The following is a 20,378-nucleotide window of genomic DNA, read 5'->3' as shown; positions in this document are numbered from 1 at the left end:
GACCTCTTGGCAGGAAACCGTAAGGCCATAAATATGGTGTTGCTCAATGTTGGGGCTGCTCTTGTCATCTGCTGTCATTCCCCAAACCAGTAGGCCAGATTCAAGAATTCATTAGAGGTTTTCCCCAGTACATCAAGGTAAGTTTCAGGTCATAGGAAGAGAGGACCCAGATTTCTCAGGAGAGCTCCTGCCAGGGCTGGGCCCTGGTCCCCATCTCTGTCGCTGCTCCCAGAACTTACTTATTAGTCATCATCAGTACCCACCTGCACCCAGGTGAGCCAGGTCAGCTGGGTCCCTTTGCCCCACCCCCTTACCTGCCTGCCCCCTCCACCGCCCCTGTTGCACACAGCTCACCCACTGGCCTGACCGCCCGTGGAGATGGCACTGCCTGGATGACTGATGGCCACTCACTCGCCGCTGGCAGTGGTGCAGGGCAAGCCAAGCCTGCGTGTCTCCCAGGGGACGGGCCCTGCCTGTGATCAGATGCCACCCGCTGGCTGCTAAGACTTGGGAGCGATCCCTCCTCCTTCCCCATCACACAGCCTGCTCGTACCTGACTCCCTTTTTCAGAATTGTCATTCGACACATGGAATCGTCATGCTGAAAACCAAATTTTTTAAAAAAAGAAAAAATGTCAAGGATGCCAGATAATTCCTCACCTGTTTTTGGGGGCTCCAAAATCACTGCAGATGGTCACTGCAGCCATGAAATTAAAAGACGCTTGCTCAGTTATGACCAACCTAGACAGCATGTTAAAAAGCAGAGACATTACTTTGCCAACAAAGGTGTGTCTAGTCAAAGCTATGGTTTTTCCAGTAGTCATGTATGGATGTAAGAGTTAGACTATAAAGAAAGCTGAGCGCCGAAGAATTGATGCTTTCAAACTGTAGTGTTGGGAGAAGACTCTTGAGAGTCCCCTGGACTGCAAAGAGATCCAACCAGTCAGTCCTAAAGGAAATCAGTCCTGAATCCTCATTGGAAGGACTGATGCTGAAGCTGAAACTCCAATACTTTGGCCACCTGATGCAAAGAGCTGACTCATTTGAAAAGACCCCGATGCTGGGAAAGATTGAAGTCAGGAGGAGAAGGGGATGACAGAGGATGAGATGGTTGGATGGCATCAACCGACTCGATGGACATGAGTTTGGGCAAACTCTGGGAGTTGATGATGGACAGGGAGGCCTGGCGTGTTGCAGTCCATGGGGTCGCAAAGAGTCGGACACGACTGAGCGACTGAACTGAACTGAACTGAAGGGTGAGCGAGGGGAGGAAGCGGGAGAGAGAAGACGGTTCTAGACCTTGTTTCTGCTGGGACACCTCTCATGGTCTGCTGTGCCCTTGTCAGGGCCACCCATTCGGAGGCCAGGTGAGCCATGGACTCACTTTCCATCTGGCACAGGAGTCGAGGGAATGGCTCATGTTTCGGAGGTCGCATCCTGTCCTGCTTCCAGGAGCCATTTTTCTGGCTGTCTTCTTGGTTGTGTTGAAGAAGTCACAGCTAGTCTGGTCAATCTAAAGTGAAATGAAGTGAAGTTGTCGCTCAGTCGTGTCTGACTCTTTGCGACCCTGTGGAGCCTACTAGGCTCCTTCATCCATGGGATTTCCCAGGCAAGAATACTGGAGTGGGTTGCCATTTCCTTCTCCAGGGAATCTTCCCAACCCAGGGATTGAACCAAAGTCTCCCGCATTTGCGGGCAGATGCTTTAACCTCTGAGCCACCAGGGGCGCCCCGCTCAATCTAAAAGTTGATGCTGTCGTAAGAGCTGGATGTGTTAAAAGTCCCTTGGACTTTGTTCATTCTTGCTAACCTTGTGCCTCAGTTTTCCCATCAGAAAAGTGGGAGTATAGCATCTATCTGCAACAGAGCTTCGTAGGAATTATCATGATGAGTACATGGCATCAATATGAGGACTAAAACGAGTTTAATATTTTTTTTATTTATTTACTCCCTCTCTGCTTCCAAAGGGTATTTGAGTGGATCTGTTAAAGAGAGGACTTTATGTAATAAAACATCCCTCACTTTTTAGCTTGAATATTTTTAATTGAGGCAGGTCTTCCTGAGGCCTGTTCTGGTGGGTCCGTACGCACTTCCTCTTTTTCTAGAATCCTTTACTAGTTTCTCTAACCAAGGTTTTGAAATACAGTAACTCAGTTTTATGTTTATATACCAAAAATTTGTACTTCAGGATTTTTTTTTGAGTGTATCAATGGTTCAGTTCAGTCTGTTACACAAAGGAACAATGGCTATTGCTCTTCCCTACTCTGACCAAGGATTATACAGAGGCGGCGATTCAGTTTAGGCACCAGCTTGACAGCACAAGGATGGTTCACAGAGCCCAGAAAAACATCCTTATATACTTCAGAATTTGTGAGAAGGCCGATACTGTTATATAAAAAGAGAACACTAGGGCTAATTAGGACTAGTTGGAAATAAAGAAAGTCTGCATAAAGTCATCTCAGAATCGGCCTTAGCAGATCTTGCTGATAGATCCGATTTGCCTTCTAGAACTTTTATTCACTATGTTTAAGGGTGTGCATGCACGTGTGTGTGTGTAGAGAATTTTTTTTTTATTCTCCTAATCCCCATTTTTAATAAGGCTCACTATAACATTTCCCAGGAACCATAGTCTTTGCTAGACCTTTGTACTCCTATAAAGTCATTTGAGAAGAGGCCTGTACTGATGCGGGCTTGACCTTGGGATGTTTGCATCCCCAAAGGAGTCAGTTAGCTTTGCTTTGCATTCTGTAGCCGGTCTAGCGTTTTTGAGTGGTGTGTGGACCACCCGTATCAGGATCACCTGGGGTTTTCTTTTCAAGCATATTCCTGGGTTCACGCCTCAGATGTGCTAAATAAAAACCTCTGTGGGCACAACCCAGGGATCTGTAACAAGCTCTGTGTGGATCACTGTGCCCCTGAGAGTGCGAAATCTGCTGCTACAAACTCCTCCCCTGAACATGTCCCTGGGCCCCATCCACCCATCCTTCTAGCCTTGAGCCCTGTGCGCCTTCAAGGGACTTTTGGGCTGGGTGGGGCCAGTGGAGCCACAGACAAGACTTAGGAGTCCCTTCTTTCCTGCCTCTTCTGCACTCGGATACCGGGGCAGCCCCACAGTTGTGTGTTTTATATATTTGGGAATAAGAATATGATTTCAATTGAACACGAGATTTGATATTAAAAAACAAAAAGTTGAGAATCAAGGTCTTTGATGACAACAGAGTTAGAACCATTTAATAGCTAACACTGGGGGTTGCAATCTCAAAGGCTTGCAGTTAACTAATCTTCTATGAATGCAGTGGGAGGGTTTTGGGGAGGATTCAAGGAATGTGCTATAGCTAGAGGAGGAAGCCAGGTGTTGCCAAAAGGTAAGTGTCGTGTGTCCAGGTCTCCTGAGTTTTCAGGAGAAGCTGGGAATTGGGGATTGCATTTTGGAATCGGTTTTTGCAGGATAGGAAATTTGGATGTGAGGGCCACAGTGTGAAGTCGCTTAGTCATGTCCAACTCTTTGCGACCCCATGGACTGTAGCCCACCAGGCTCCTCCATCCATGGGATTCTCCAGGCAAGAATGCTGGAGTGGGTTGCCATTTCCTTCTCCAGGGGATCTTCCCGACCCAGGGATCGAACCCGGGTCTCCCGCATTGCGGGCAGACACTTTAACCTCTGAGCCACCGGGGAAGCCCAGAGGGTATAATAGGGTAAAATAGACTCTGGAACCAGTCCTCCCGAGTTTGAATCCTGGCTCTGCCTCCTGGCTGTGTGACCTTAGGCAAATTGCCTCATCCCTCCGTGTCAGTTTATCTGTACAACAGGGATAATAACAGGACCTGCCTCCTAGGATTGGGATGAAGATGAAATGAGTTGATACTTGTAAAGTGCTTTAACCAGTGCCAGACACATAGCAAGTGGCCTTGTTTAGATATATCTGTGTTGGCTAAATGCCCACAACATGGTAGGTCTTACATGACGCTCTGTAGGCTAATAGCCCTGACTTAAAGCCATTCTTTCTGTAGATGGATTGTAAGCAGCATGACCAGGTAATTTATCATCTAAACCAGGAGACTTTGGAGAGAGAAAGGAAGGGTCTATTACTCATTATTCTGGAGGACAGGTGACCACAGGACTGTCCCAGGCAAACTGGTCTCCCTGGTCCTAAGCACCATCTTTGGTAATGAAAATCCAGCAAGTAGCTGATATCTGCACACTGCTCAGTAAGTGCCAGGTTGTGCATGTGAGCTGGCATCTCCTGTGATCTTCACCACAACCCTAGGAGGTGGACATTCGTTACTGTTTTTTCTACTGGTGAGAAAACTGAGGCTCAGAGAGGTTAAGGAATTTATCTTAAGTCACACTGTGATGGAGCCAGCCGGGCTCCAGAGCCTTATTGCTTACCTGTACCTTTCTCTTCAGAGGGTGTGATGCAATGGTAAGATGTTGAGCCCTTTTCAGAGGGATAGCTGAGACCAGCCTGGCGAGGCTCCGGGCTCGAACCACTGCTCAGCACGCAGGTCTGTCCTGGGAGCACAGGAGGGTGCCTGCTGCCTTGGGGCCAGTATTTCACAGCACCACAAGGAGCTGTGGACATGGGGATTAAATACCAGGTTGGTGCCAAGAGCCTTTCATCAGGTCACTGCAGCCCATTCTAGGATGGCTTATGAGTCTCATGTGTAAGTCGAAGCTGGTGAAAGTGGATCCTGCCTAAAAGTCAGCCGCCTAAACCTGACACCACCTTGGCTGGCGTGTCACCCAGACTGAAAGGATAGCTGAGGACTCAGTCCTAGGGAACCCTCTGAAAGGAGAAACAGAACCCAAATAAGGGGGCCTGCCTGTAGCTCACCTTTTCAGATCTCCCAGTGTGGCCCTCTAAGTGAGTGCAGGGGATGATCTGCCATCATGAATTGTGTCGATCCTGGAATTAAGAGTTTGAAAACTCCAAAATCGACACTCAGGTATAGGCACAGTTGGGAGTGTTCCCACAGCAATGGAGAAAATGTGTTTTCATAAAAATGGAGGGAAACATGATGTTAAAGATATTCTCTTCAGACAAGGATGGCAGGATGTTGGTAATTGTTGGAGCACAGTCATGGATACATAGATGGTTTTTTATACTCTTCTCTTTTAAAAAGCTACCAGATGTGCCAAATGGTTTCAATGTTCAGAAATTTGTTTTAGAGACAAGAGAGTGCTCCAGCATAAAGGTGACTACAGACTGCTTTTAGCTTTGAGTCTCAAGTGCCCTTGCCCAGTAGATAAGAATGGCTGGAGGATGGGTGACAGGAAGGACCACGTGGCAGTCAGGCCAAGGCTGGGAAGAGACCCTAGGTTCCAAGGGGCGCCTTCCTTTCCATCTGCTTCAGTGGTAGCTTACCCTAAAGGATATCTGACATTAAAAATTTAGGGGGTTGAATGCTCACCACATTGTTAATAACAGATTTCTGGCTCTGACCAGTGTCATTGACCACTCTTGACCCAAATGGAAATGCCCAAGTGGGAGGTAAGACTCAAATGCATTCTCTTCTTCTCTCTACCATGGTTTCTTTACTGTGTAAGATCACAGATATGCATGATCATTTCTTATGGAAATCATATGTCTTCTGAGCTACAGAGCAGATGTCAGATCTAAATGAAGGTGAATCTAGGAAACTTGTCAAGAATCTAAAGCCTTCCCATTCAGTGTTTCACTGTGTTCTTAAAAATTAAATGCTCCTAGTAATTGTATTAGTTAGATATGTTCCTGATGTGTGCAGAAATTTCAACCCTGGCTAGCTTAAACAGACAGGGGATTTATTAGGAAAGACCTGGGACATATCACAGAACTGAGGGACTTACCTGATAATCATGACTTGGTAAAGTTTGTGCATGTTCTCTGGTGCAGTCCCCTGACTCTCATCTCTGGCCTCTTAATCCCACATTTCGGCTTTCTGGGGAGAGAGAATCTGATTTGCTCCTGGAAGAGTCGGTTCTGGTGCCCAAGTGGGAAGGATTATATAGTACTAACCTGGTCACTGGGTTATGTGTCAACCACCACCCCACCCCAACACCAAGTAGAATGTTTTTTGCACTATGCAACCATGCCTATCACTGTAATATTGGTTTATTCTATGCTGTTGCCTCCCCCGTAGCTATGATGGCCTGAGGACTGTTTGATTTTGGAAAGGCCATCTGGCTATAATTGATGCCTGAGTCTGGCCAGAACCAACCCAGTGTCTCAGGCTTGAGTCAAGAGGTTCCACCATGATTATTAAACCCAGGAGAGTAAGGAAAGAGGAGATGCAGACATCCTTGGACTGAGCACAGGAATGCTCATCAAAGATGGTCCTGTCCGTTGGGAGCCCAGGGAGCATTTTTGTCCCCTGGGTTGTAAATCTTGAGGTTTTATTTGGTATCCTCTGTCCTTTCAAAGGGTACGTGTACTGAAAACATCTGTCTCTCCCCAACTCCAAGGAGGAAAAAACAGATGAGGGAAGGCGGTCCTGAGAGCAGTTTCTCCAGGCTCTCTAACTCAAACCACTTCTGGGTAACCCTGCTTTCACTGCCTGGCACCAGACTGGGGGACTTCTTTTCTTTTCCATCCTTTAATCAAGGCCTGAAAGCAGAATTTCACCTAGGCAGAAGAGAGATTGGGAAAGATAGAAAATTAATTGCTCAGTTCACTGGTAAATATCAAGCCAGGGTCCATGCTACATGGAGAAAGTTGAGTGGCTAGAGAAAAGGCCAAATCTGCAAAGATAAGGTGGGCGAGGACTGGACTGGACCGGACCTTGGGACGTGAGGCCTGTCCAGTCTCACGGAGGACATAGCTGGGACATGACGCCTCTGGTATGGTTCTCCTGCATACCTGTTGCCCTGGGACAAGGCATGGTGGGGAAAGCAGGAATTGACTCAACCAGACCATGGCCCGTGGCATCTGGTTGGAGAATGGAATGTGTGACTGTGCCCTGCTTCTGCAGGGCCTTTATGTGATGGCGTGTGGTTTTGGCAGTGCTCTCTGAGCCCTGACCAGGGGGAGGATGGGAGCTGAAATCCACTCCACTCGGTAGGCTGTACGCTCGAGAAGTGGCAGAGATGGCCCCACTGCTCCTGAGCTGCTCCTTAGGCTTTAGCTTAGATCTGTTCCCTGATGAGCTTCTGTGTGTAAGAGCATTGGTCCCTTTCCTTGGGCCGGTTGGCATGAGATTCCAGAATTGCTGTGATCCTCAGACCTCTATGGGAAGCAAGAGAGAATTTTTAAGAAATGTGTCTTAAGCCTCTATTTAAGATTAAAACAATCAAGAAGGGGATATCTATGAATGCCATTTGCAGTTGGAGGTGTCTGGAGAGAAGGAGAGGAAGTATTTGTCCCCAGCCATTCCCAGTGGGAAGGAACAGCCTCATCCTGATGATGGCGGCTCACGTGGGAGTAGGCTCCATGTCAGACACGTGGCGAGCAGTGGCGGGGCACTGCCTGCAGCCCGCTGCGAGGAGGACGGCCTGGGAGAGGAGCCTGAAGGCAAGAGTGGGGGCGAGGACACCCCAGGAAGAAAGATGGTGGTACTGCTGCCCCTTCCCGGTGCCCCCAGAGGGAGAAAGACCTTAACGTTTTCTCACTCACTGTAGAGAGGGCGGCACCTCTGGGCTCCTCACATGCCCCAGGCTTCAGGGCTACCTCTTGATGAGGGTGAAAGAGGAGAGTGAAAAAGATGGCTTAACACTCAACATTCAAAAAACAAAGACCATGGCATCTGGTCCCATCACTTCATGGCAAATAGATGGGGAAAAAGTGGAAATTGTGGCAGATTTTATTTTCTTGGGCTCCAAAGTCATTGCAGATGGTGACAGCAGTCATGAAATTAAAAGATGTTTGATCCTTAGAAGGAAAGCTATGACAAAGCTAGATAGTGTATTAAAAAGCAGAGACACCGGTTTGCCAACAAAGGTCCATCCAGTCAAAGCCATGGTTTTTCCTGTAGTCGTGTACAGATGTGGGAGTTGGACCATAATGAAGGCTGAACACCTAAGAATTGGTGCTTTTGAACTGTGGTGCTGGAGAAGCCTCTTGAGAGTCCTTTGGACAGCAAGGAGATCAAACTAGTCAATCCTAAAGGAAACCAACCCTGAATATTCACTGGAGGGACTGATGCTGAAGCTGAAGCTCCAATACTTTGACCACTTGGTGTGAAGAGCTGACTCATTAGAAAAGACCCTGATGCTGGGAAAGGTTGAAGGCAAAGGGAAAAGAGGGAGGTGAAGGATGAGATGGTGAGATAGCATCACCGACTCAACAGACATGAATTTGAGCAAAGTCTGGGAAACAGTGAAGGACAGGGAGGCCGGGCCTGCTACAGTCCATGGGGTCACAAAGAGTCGGACATGACTGAGTGACTGAACAACAACCAGGGCTGCCATGGTCATCTTTACCCTGACATCCTTGAGCCTCTTGCAATGGGTAGTTTAAGCCCGGCCTGTGTGTAGCGTCTGCAAAATTCACATGTGTTGCCTTGATGCCATGTTCATAGCAGGGACACTGCACTTATATCTCGTTTCCTCTCTGGCTGAGCAGATGCAGGAGCTGGAGCAGAGGCTGCTGGAGGCAGAGCAGAGAGCAGAGAACGCGGAGACCCAGGTAACGGGAAGGAGATGGTGGGAGTGTACAGGGAGAATGACCTTTCCTGACGCTTCCCCTGAACACTCATGGACACATCACACCGACGTGGTCCCACCCAAAGAGACCTGCTTCTTACAGGGACGAGGAAAACCAGCAGTCATGTGTTAGACCTTCTGAACAAATAAAGGTGCCTGGGGCTTGCTATGGGCATGAGGGAATCTTGGGTAAGGGTCAGTACAGTGAGCAGATACATGGCTTAGTCCAAATAGGCTGGGTTATGCTGAGATAACCAGTGAAGTCTGACATGTCCACTGTTTATCATATTTAGTTCTCATTCACGGTACCTGTCCACTGAGAGGTCAGCCAGGGATTCTGCTTCACACAGTGATTTGGGGATCCAGGTGACTAGAGTCCCCCATCTTCCAGCTGAATCAGCTAGAACATACAGTCTTCTTGGTTGCCATGGCAGAGAAAGAGAGCTGGGTGCTTGTGCAGTAGCTCTTAAATACTTCAGCCCAGAAATAATGCATCATTCCACTCCGACCCATTGACTTCAGTGACTTCCACAGCCACCTAACTGTAAGATGGCTGAGAAGTATTAGGAAATTCATGAACATTCAATGAGCAGCAGATGTCTCTGTCACAATGAGGTTGGAGCATTTCCTCTCCAGGGCTTTTTGTCCTGCCCAGCTTGTCCTTACTGGGGCCCCCAGAGTTAGATGGCCCTACACCTGGCTATTCCTTCCTCGTCAATTCCTTCTTTTTCCCAGATGAGGCTTCATAATTGGTCACTGAATTAATTGGCTCCCATTGCCCTGGGTAAGGACTCTGCCTGGGAGTCACAGGCTGGGGCGTCCGGAAGCATCCCATCCCATGTCAGCGGTGTCACATCCCTACCGTATGACACGATTGGTACTTTCCAGGTGGGTGTGATGGAAGAGAAGGTGAAATTGTCCAATCTGATGAACGGGGACTCAGCAGGCAGCCTGCACCGGAAGTACCAAGAGTTGCTGAGAGCCATGCAGGGCAAAGATGAGCTCATCAGCGAACTGGAGGCACAGCTGGAGACGCAGGTAAGTACTAGCGCCCTTTGCAGCAGCTGGAACAGTTGCCTACAGCCCCTGAGCTGAGCCCGTCTTCTCCAGCCTCGGGTGGCAGGGGCTCACTCCCTCACCAGACTGTTCATTCCCATGGAGATATACTTATTGGAAGGGGAGTGAGGAGCCAGGCAGGGGATGTGGTGGGAAAGGGAATTGGAGGCTGACCCATCTGGGTTGAATCCCACCTGTATCACCTGTCTGCTCCCTTGTGGCTGAGCTGGTAAAGAATTCGCCTGCAATGTGGGAGACCTGGGTTCGATCCCTGGGTCGGGAAGATCCCCTGAAGAAGGGGAAGGCTACCACTCCAGTACTCTGACCTAGAGAATTCCATGGACAGAGGAGCCTGGCAGGCTACAGTCCATGGGGTCACAAAGAGTCGTACACGACTGAGCAACTTTCACTTCCTTCCTTCACTTTAGCACCTGTGAGCAGATGACTTAACCTGTTGATTCTCGTTTTATACATCTGTAAAATGGGGGTTGTAATATGTCATAGGGCTGTCAGCAGAATAAACTCAGGGAGTCAGAGTAGAGTGTCAGACACGAGGTTGGTGTTTGGTCAGGAGAACTTTTCCTTCTCCACCACGTGCCCTGCCAACCTGTGGGACATGTAGTATTTGGAGCAGCACAGAGCCGGACCGTCAGCCTCGGTTGGCCAAAGTTTCTCAATGCACCTGAGTAGGCAGAGCCCAAGGTTGCTGCCTCCTCTGAAGAGCGTATGGAACTCAGGAGAGGCCAGTGCCCAATGTTGCAGCCACAGTCAGCACCTTTGTTCTAGAGAGGACATCTAGGACACCCCCTGCCAACAGTCCCATACACCCAGCTTCCCCGTCACGATCTCATTGACTTCATCCTAATTCTGTCCGTCCCTTCTGCCATTGGTCTTACCTACCCAGCTTTTCCCTGGTGCCAGAGCTTCATTGTTTCCAACAAAAAAAACTTCACAGCATGGCCAGACAACTTGCGATTTTCCACATGTGTACTCTCTATGGAAGTCCCAGCTGATCCTGCTAATGCCTTCCCACTGTTGCAGGCGCATTCGTAACCATTTGCCAGTAGTCACTGAACATTTCCTTTGTGGGGCGTACCTCCCACAGTGTGGGGTACCATGTCTTCCTGAAAAATCATGGGAAAATACAATATTGACACATGGAATTTTTCATCAATTTCCCATTGATTTTAGGTGCCTGTCTTCTTCTGAGCTTGCCAGGTGGCACTGGTGGTAAAGAACTCATCTGCCAATGCAGGAGACATAAGAGACATGGATTCAATCTCTGGGTTGGGAAGACTTCTGGAGGAGGGCATGGCAGTCCACTCTAAAATTCTTGCCTGGAGAATCCCATGGACAGAGGAGCCTGGTGGGCTACAGTCCATGGGGTCACAATTGAAGCAACTTAGCACTCATGTACATTTCTGTTTTGAGTGGTCTGTAGTTAAAAGTGGCAGCATCTGGCATGGGTGGACAAAATGCTTCCTGCTAAAGCTGAGGTCAAGAAAAAAATCCTTTCACGGTAATACTAGGTCCAGATCAGAATGGAAAAATGCTGTACTGCAAGTCAGGAGACCTGGTTTTAGTCCCAGCCAGGCCATAAACTAACAGAGGCAACTCATTTCACCCTCTGGGCCTCAGTTTCCATAGCCACATAAAGATCAGGTTATCAGACTAGGTCGGGTTGGCAAATTTTTTCTGCAGAGGGCCAAGTAGTAAATATTTTTGGCTTTGCAGGCCACGTGACATTGTTGCAACTACCCACCTCTGCTGCTATAGCCTGGAAGCAGCCTTGGACAACACAGAAATGAATGGGCAGGGCTGTTGGGGGAGGGCCCAGGTGGAAGGCTAGATTTGGCCTGTGGCCAGTCTGCAAACCGCTAGATCAGGGGTCCCCGACCTCCAGGATCTAGTGCCTGATGATCTGAAGTGGAGCTACTGTAATAGTAATAGAAATAAAGCCCGCAATAAAGCACTTGAATCATCCCCAAACCATCCCTCCCACCCACTCACCCCAGTCCATGGAAAAGTTGTCTTCCACGAAACTGGTCCCTGGTGCCGAAAAGATTGGGGACCACTGTACTAGAAAAGCTTACCAGTTCTCCAGCTCTGAAATACTGAGTCAGACATATTCATAGCCCCGTCTCATTTCCACCAACCCTCTTGTTTGGGGCTTACATCCATCATCTTACAGTTTTGAGGCCGTTTTCCCCTGGAAGTGTGACCAAAGTTGTTCTAGGTGGTCTTCAAACTGAGAATACCAGTTGCCTCCATGTTCTTTAGAGCAGGGAACTAGCAGTCATTCCGGAACGGGTTGATTACCTGCTCCTCAGGCGCTGTGCTGTACACGTTCTGTCCCTTCATCCTCAAGATGATCTGGAAGGGAGATGTGTCATTGCCTAGTTTAGAGATGACATCACCAGGGGGTGATGGAGCCTGTGCAGTGCCCAGCAGCAAATCAGCTGCAGAGGCAGAGGCAGATCCCCACAGATTGTATTTTGTTCTTCCCTAGGCTGCTGTTCTTTACATGCAAACCTCACTTTTCAGTTACCTTACAGGGTCCCCTCTGTATCCACAAGGGACTGGTTGCAGGACGCCCCACAGATAACAAGATCCATGGATGCTGGAGTTCATTATATAAAAGGGCGGAGTGCCCTTTTATATAAAAAAGGGTATATACAGATCTTCCGCATCTGTGGGATCAGGTCTGTGGTTGGTTGACTCTGTGGATGCCAACCCCACCAGTAGGAAGAGCTGACTGTACTCCACCCTTTTATCTAATGACTTGAGCACCCAGGGATATTGGTGTCTGCAGGGTGTCCTGAAACCAGTACCCTGGTACGTATCGAGGGATCACTGTATACTATTGATTATTTTTAGGGAATTGCACTCATGTGCTAATTTACCTTTATTTTTTGCTTTTTAACTATAAAGGTAATATATGCTTATAGTGAAAAATACAAATGGACCAGAAGGATATAAAATGACAGCATTTTTCCCTCTGGCATCATCCTTCATTTCCATTCCTTGCCACTAATCACTGTTCATTGTGACCATTTCCTGTGTATCAGAGCACAGTGTTCCATTTTCATTTTGTTTATTCAGCCAAACCCTAGGAGTCCACAAAGACTCTTAGAGGTTATTTCCAGTTTTTAGGGTTTTTTGGTTTTTGTTTTTGTTGCTTTATCAAATAATAATGGAACTAATGATTCCTAAGCAGTAGATTTGTTAGATCAATGATATGGACATTTAAAATGTTGACAAATACTATCAAGTGTTTCCCCCAAAAGCCTTTTCCAGTTTGTAGGAAGTGAGCTGTTTTCCAACACCCTTGATAATTTGGGGTTATGTCAAACTTTTAGGTTGTGTTAGTCTAGTCACTTTAATCTGCATTGTTAAAATTATAATTAAGATTGAGCAGCTTTTCATGGGTTTCCTGGCCTTTATTTTGCTGTTGATCTATTCATATCCTTTGCATAACTTATTCATTTGTTCATTTCAAATTATCCCCTTTGTATGTAAATCATTTGTGTTGCAAATCATCCCCCAGTTGGGTTTTTTGTTCAGAGGGGCTGTGCTGGGTCCTCCTTGCTTTTCTCCAGTTGTGGCAGTTTGCAGGCTTTTCTCTAGTGGTGGCAGCGAGTGGGGGCTCCTCTCTAGTTACATGCACGGGCTTCTCATTGCAGTGGCTTCTCTTGTTGCAGGGTATGGGCTGTAGACCACCTGAGCTTCAGTAGTTGCAGCTCGCAGGCTATGGAGTCCAGGCTTAATGGTTGTGGTGTACTGGCTTAGCTTAGTTGTTCCATGGCATGTGGGATCTTCTCAGACCAGGGATCAAACCTGTGTCTCCTGCATTGGCAGGTGGATTCTCTACCACTTGAGCCACTAGGGAAGCCCTCCAGTTAGTCTTTTAATTTTAAGGGCATCTTTTTTTGGTTGTATAGTAATTTATAGTGATGATGTAGATTTTTTAGTCTTTTCCTTCATGGCTGTTTTGGATTTGTATTATGCTTAGGAAGGCCTTTCCCACTTTAAGAATATTTTCTAAAAATTCATAAATGAATGTATTTTCCATATTGGCCCACCTCCATCCTGTCTGGTAATATTCTCAGGGCATCCCACCTCCATTTATTCAATAAACCAGGGACTGCCATGACTAACTAAAGGCCCTTTCCATCTTGCAGAAGCAGATGAGAGCTGAAGAGGCAAAAATTGTTCAAGAAAAAGCTGCAAAGATCAAAGAATGGGTAACACTGAAATTAACAGAAGTGAGTTAAAAGCTGGTCTGGGAACACCTGGGAGGAACCTGTGTGGGGTTGCTCTGGTCCCCCTGTGTTTTTCTGCTTCCATCTGTATTCAGGGTCTTGCCTGCCTTTCACGTTGTTAACCATTTGTCCCTCACTCAGCTTAGATGCGGAGACACTTTACTTTCCCCTTCCTGTTTTCCGGGTTGGGTTTCCCTTGAGCTCCTGGTTAGCTCTGTGACTGGGGAGAAGGAAGGATTTTCCCTTCTGAGAAGTCCCATCAGTTTCCCTCTGAGAAGCACACATGGTCCTTACCATCCACCCTCTGTCCTCACCATTCTTTTTAACTGGTTTTTTTTTTTTGATGGTCAGATATACAGAGTGTACCATTTGAGCTGTCTTTAAAGTGTACAATGCAGTGGAATTAAGTACATTCACAGTGATGTGTACGCATCACCATCATTTCCAAAACTCTTCATCACCCCAGAGAGAAACGCTGTACCATTAATCACTAACTCCCCATTGTCTCCATTCTACTTCCACCTCTGTCCATCTCTTTTCATAGTTTCATTACTTGCTATATAGCTTTGTTTAGGAAACTCAGGACTAGAAGCTATAGCACTGTGGGGAAAAAAAAAAAAAGCTCTAAACAAAAGGAAAGGGAATTAAAGTTTGGAGAGGAGTAAACACTCATCGTGGCTTCCTCTTTCCTGACACAAGTGACCCACACCTGCGGGAGGTAACTGCTCATTTTGCCTCCTGTCCCATCTGTGGGTACACATCTCGGGTCACCTGCTAGACTACTAGTCCTTGGGGACAGAACTGACGCCTGTTACTCCATCTTCCACAGCTCTGACCTCTTGCTAAAAGAAGCTCAGTAAAAGTGTGTTGGCTTTCATTTCCAAGAAAATGCAGCCCTTCTGAGGCTGGATCTCATGGGATGGTGTGTTGAGCAAAAGAAACCAGACAGAAGTTCACTGCGAAGAGTTCTATTTAGATAAATTTCTAATGGGTACAACTACATGAATGTGTGTAGGGATGCATACTTAGACAGTAAAACACAGAAAGCAAGGAAATGAGTTTAAGAGACTCAGAAGATTTGTCTTCTCGGTGGGGAGGGAGGACTGTGTGACTGGGGAGGGATGAGTCTTGGTTGCCTGGGGTGCTGGCAGATTCCTCTTTCTTAACCTGCATCGTGGTCATATGACTATTCACATCACAGTCATTTGTTAAGATATTCACTGGTGTGGAATGCATTTTTTGTGTTATATTTCACCACTTTTTGAAAGATTAAAACAACCTAGAAAAGAAAGCCCAAGGGCTCCCCAACCACAACCAGGGAGCCCAGAGGGAAGGCAGAGGTCAGGGCTCCCAGAAGAGTCATCAGTGGATTGGGTGAAGGGCAGCACGGGTTCTGTTTTGAGGATTTGATCTTTGAGAAGGATTTTAATCTCGTTTTGAATTATTTGTCTAAACCTGTAGGCTTGAGTATTCTAAATCTTCATTTTTCTTTATGCCTAGCTTGAGATGGAGAATCAGCACCTGAAAAGCTGTAATCAGCATCTGGTGGAGCAGGTGGGAGCCCTTCAACATGCACTGGAAGGTAAGTGGGCCAGCCTGCTCGGGGACTGGGGGAGTGGGGGGTGTGTGGAGGGGGCGGGGGTGCTTGTGTATGTGGTGGGTAGTGGCTGAATTGGGGGAGCTCTTAATATGCCTGTATTTGCCCCAACCACAGCTCTGCAGATGGCACCTTCGGGGAAGCTGCTGGTGGCCCCCCAGGGAACCACAGAGCGGGAGTCTGTCCCTTCGGGACCAGGGGCCCAGCCAGCGGGGCAGGACAGTGGTCCTCCGGCCCAGGGTGCCCTGAATGCAGCTATCCCCGCACCTTCTTCAGGTGCCCTGCAGAGCAAAGACTCTGTTCCTAAAGCAGGAAGCCCTGTGGAGGATTCTAGTTCCCAGACAGTCCACCCTGGAGCAACATCAGAGGCCAAGACCCTTCCACTTCATCTGGGAAGACAGGGCTCTCCTGGCCAGCTGTGCCTGAGGCCTCGCACCCCCAGGCATGGTCTGACCTCCTGGGGTGAGGGCCTGGTCACTGCTCAGGGAGGGACACTCCCTCGGACGAAGACTTCTGCCAAGGAAGGTGGCCCTGGCTGCAGCCTGACCCTGCCAAAGGCCCGGGCTCCCAGTGCCCTCTGGGACAGCATCCAGCTGGCCAAGCGGCACCACAGCCAGCCTCAGGCAGGCCCTGGGCACTTCAGCCACGTGGTGCGCATTGAGATGGGGACCCTCTCAGCCTTCCACCCCCTTGGCCTTCCCAAGGGGGCGGTCAGAGTCGAGCCCCGGGAGGAACCAGAGAAGATGGAGATGGAGGAGCAACCCCCTGCGGGGAAGAAGGAGGCCCCGGGAGCAGAGCTGAAGGAAGTGGATTTGGAGAACAAACCACCGCCACCCCCCTTGCACCGCTTTCCATCCTGGGTAAGAAGCTCCCCGAGGGACAGGACAGAGGGGCCTGGCTGATGATATGACCACGTTTTTGGTGCCCAGACCACACCACCCACAAGGGGTGGAGCCAAGATTTCTGATGATCAGATGGTGGCCGGCTGTTTCCTGAGCTTGGGCCACAGCCAAGCTGCATGCCTGTTTTCTCATGTGATCTTTGTGACTCTCCAAGGAGGTGCGATCTGGTGGCTAAGAGCACCTAGGATCAAACAAGAAGGGCTGAATCACTAGCTCTGAGAGTCAGCATGAGCTATTGAACCTCTGTGCCTCAATTCCCCTCTCTGTAAAATGGGGATAGCAGTACCTGCTTTACAGGGTTGCCCTGAGGATGAAGTGTATTAATACGTATTTGGTGAGTAGTTGCAGCAGTAGTTCACAGCAAGGGGAGAGGTTGTTGGAAACAGGGTAGGGGCCAAGAGAGGTTAGAACACCACCAGAACCATCCCTCCTCTTGTTCACTGCTATCTTGTAAATCCAGATGCTTTGGAGTCCTAAAGCAGAGGTGGGCAGTAAGGGAGCATTCGGCAAGAGGGCTCAACTGCTTCCGTCCCTGAGACAGGATCACTCTTGTCACTTTAAGGAACCATAATGGCCAGAAAACCCAACGTCTCTTCTTGGGTGGGACCAGCTGGGCAGTAACCTCATGGGAAAAATTGAGACTGAAAATTGGGGGGAAGGCCGTTTCTTAATCTGAGGGAGTCAGATGGACTTACTTGCTGATTTAGAGTTCCTTTCTCTGCTGCTGCTGCTGCTGCTAAGTCACTTCAGTCATGTCCGACTCTGTGCGACCCTATAGACGGCAGCCCACCAGGCTCTGCCGTCCCTGGGATTCTCCAGGCAGGACTACTGGAGTGGGTTGCTATGCTCTCCTCCAGGGGATCTTCCCGACCCAGGAATCAAACCCACATCTCCTGTGTCTCCTGCATTGGCAGGTGGCTTCTTTACCACTAGTGCCATCTGGGAAGCCTGAGTTAGGCATCAGGTAACCTTCTGTAAAACACTCTTGCATTTGTTTAACCTAAATCCCACAAGTTTCACTTTCTGTCTATGAAGTCAGAGGCCTATCCGTAGTTGAATTCCATAACCACTACTGGCAGGAATAATTTTTTTTATGCCTGATTTTACCACTTGGACCCAGTTTATCTGCCCTACATAAGCAGAGAATTCCCTGCCCCAGCCCAGTGCCACCCCCGCTCCGTAATCCCTCCTTGCTGCCCGTCACTTCCCTTCCCTTGCCTCCAGGTACCGCAGGCCCTCATCCCAGCCCTTGCCAGCCCATTCCTCCCTCCCCCAAGTGCCCCAGCACTGCCGCTCCTCTCTGGAGTGGCCTTGATGTAGCATGCACCCCGCTTCCCGCCCCAACCCCAAGAACCAGGCCAACAACCTTTCCCAGTCCCCGTGCCTCACATGTCACCTGAAGGGGCCTTTGTTTTCCCTTTACCTTGAGTGGAAAAGAGATATGGAAAAGGATAGGTGGGGCTTCTGGGTTGTTTGGGAGGGATCCAAACCCTAAGGCAAGCTCCCCAGATCTGTGGGCCTGCTTCAGAACCAGGGAACCCTGAGGAGGGGCAAGGGAAGAGTTGGGGTGGGCATTCCTGTTGTCTTCTGTGGTGGGATTCAGGAGTCTGGGTGAGCTAGAACTTTGAGCTCGAAGCCTAACCATGATATGACATTGTTACCATAGGGAAAAAAGATGTCTCAGTTTTCTAACAACTGGCTTACAAAAGGGCACGTCCTTGCCATGGGACTCTGACCTCCTCATTGTCAGTGCCCCAACGTCTAGGGCTCTGAGATGCAGAGAAACAGGTCCTAGTCCCCTCTTCTCCTGAACTTCTTGCCCCAAGGGGAAGGGCTGCAGCGAGGGAGGGAATAAATATCAGCTGATGAGCACTGGCTGTATTCCAGGCGTTAGATGTTTTTGTTGATAATTTTATTTGCTTGTCACAACAGCCTGAAAGGTATTATTTAAAATTTACGTCCATTTTGGTTGGTTGTTTTAGTCACTAAATCGTGTCCAACTCTTGTGACCCCATGGACCATAGCCCGCCAGCCTCTTCTGTCCATAGGATTTCCCAGGCAAGAATACTGGAGTGGGTTGCTATTTCCTCCAGGGAGTCTTCCTGACCCAGGGATCGAACCTGGGTCTCTGCATTGTAGGCAGATTCTTTACCAACTGAGCCACCAGGGAAGCCCACATTTAGAGCCGCGGAAAATGAGGTCCAGAAATGATGTTGACTTGCCCCCAGATCCCCCCGCCCCTACCCTTGGAGCACACTAAGCATGAATGTGGACCCAGGCCTGCCCGCCTCCAAAGCCAAGGGCCGGGATGGGCACAGGGGTGGGTGGTGACCCCCTGCCACCACCCTGTTACAGGAGAGCCGGATCTACGCTGTGGCCACGTCGGGCATGAGGCTGTCTGAAGTGTCTGTCAGAAGTAATGTCACCTGCTGCGGTGAGTCCCAAGTGCCTCCTGTGGTGGGCAGGGTGGGCATGCGCGGAGGAAAGGACTCTGAGCTACGCCCAGGCCAGGTCACCTGCAGCCCATTCCTTCCCACAACAGGCGAGGTTCAGGTGAAAGCACGTGGCCAGGGCTCCCTTGGAGGGAGAAGGAAGCTGCAGGGTTCTGCTCATCAAGTGCAGGGTGGGAGTGGGCGTGACCGGAGCTCTAGCCAATTACAGAGATGGAAGGGGTTTTGGAGGCGGGGCCTCCAGCAGCCGTCCACCTGCGCCGGCTTTCCCGGCCGGTGCGAGGACTGTGGGCTGAAGGAAACGCCAGCCCTTGCTGTGTGTGGCTCCGGAGTCACCCGCCACGGCGTCCCCACAGTGATGCGAGCGCCGCCTAGTCACATGGCTTGTAACTCACCTTGGCAAGAGTGGGACCAAGGAAGACCTTGGCCCTCGTCCTGTTATCTGTCACCCGGTCTGTCCGGTCTGTCCAGAGGGCTGTTTGTTTCAGGGAATGCTGTCGATGCAGATCTCTCTCGTCCTGGCGCCGCTCAGGTCTCTGCCTCCCTCCCACCCCTTCCTGAGTTATGTCACCGGAGTGAATCTCATTCCTCTCTTCTGCCCCTCCAGCTTCAAGCCCTCCTGCCCTTGCATCACCCGGGCCGTTCTCTGGCCTTGTCTACAAGAACGTCACCGTGCCTGTCTACACAGCCCTGAAGGGGGTAAGAAGCCGCTGTTGGAGGAGGGATTGTCCTCCTCCAGAGAGGCCTTCCCTTCACCTCCTGACCACCACCCGTATCTGCAGGCAGAGGCTGGAGTCGAGCTCTAGGGTCAGGCCCTGAACACACATGTAACTCTGGGCAGGCAGCTCAGTGCCCGCCCACCCCCCGCATGTATCATTTTGTTTTGTTTATCTTTATTAGATTTTTTAAAAATCTATTTTTAATTTTTCTTCCAATTTTATTGAGGTGTAATTGACACACAGCATTGTATAAGTTGAAGGTGTGTAGCATAATAATTTGACTTACATCACGAAATGGTTACAATGATAAGTTTAATAAACATCCGTTATCTCATATAGATATAAAATTTAAGAAATAGAAAAAATACCTTTCCCTTGTGATAATGACTTTTGGGATTTACTCTTTCATGTATTAACATATAACAGTGTTAATTATATTTATCATATTGTGCACTACATACTTAGTTCTTACTTATAGCTAGAAGTTTGTACTTTTGATCACCTTCATCCAATTCCCCCACTTGCCCCATGAGTATCCACAAGTCTGATCTCTTTTTCTATGAGTTTCTTTGTTTCTGAAGTATAATTTATAATTGACCTACAACACTATATGAGTTCCTGGTGCACAGCAATATCTTTATTAGGTTTTTATTAGAAAAATTCTACATTTGCAAAAATGTGAATCATTATGATTGAGGGCAAAGTAAAAAGTTAGAGGTTAAACCAATGCCTGCTCCACCTCTGCTCCTCATCCTTTCACATGTCTGTCCCAGAGAC

General features: G+C 48.7%; 1 protein-coding gene across 2 annotated transcripts in view; it reads left to right on the top strand.

Moving 5' to 3' along the window:
* Window positions 1-20,378, top strand: part of PLEKHH1 (pleckstrin homology, MyTH4 and FERM domain containing H1) — a 53,236-nt gene that overhangs the window by 14,500 nt on the left and 18,358 nt on the right. For both annotated transcript variants that reach the window (XM_043919287.1, XM_043919286.1), the window contains 7 exons: window positions 8,536-8,598; window positions 9,504-9,653; window positions 13,853-13,936; window positions 15,434-15,515; window positions 15,648-16,390; window positions 18,788-18,866; window positions 19,490-19,581. In XM_043919287.1, the coding sequence (XP_043775222.1) occupies window positions 8,536-8,598; window positions 9,504-9,653; window positions 13,853-13,936; window positions 15,434-15,515; window positions 15,648-16,390; window positions 18,788-18,866; window positions 19,490-19,581 (1,293 nt within the window). The remainder of the gene's footprint in view (window positions 1-8,535; window positions 8,599-9,503; window positions 9,654-13,852; window positions 13,937-15,433; window positions 15,516-15,647; window positions 16,391-18,787; window positions 18,867-19,489; window positions 19,582-20,378) is intronic.

The sequence above is a fragment of the Cervus elaphus genome, chromosome 12 (genome assembly GCF_910594005.1).
Source record: "Cervus elaphus chromosome 12, mCerEla1.1, whole genome shotgun sequence".
In the NCBI taxonomy this organism is placed as follows: Eukaryota; Metazoa; Chordata; class Mammalia; order Artiodactyla; family Cervidae; genus Cervus; species Cervus elaphus.
The sequence above is the reverse complement of the archived record's forward strand: the minus strand, read 5'-3'. Positions and strand labels throughout refer to the sequence as shown.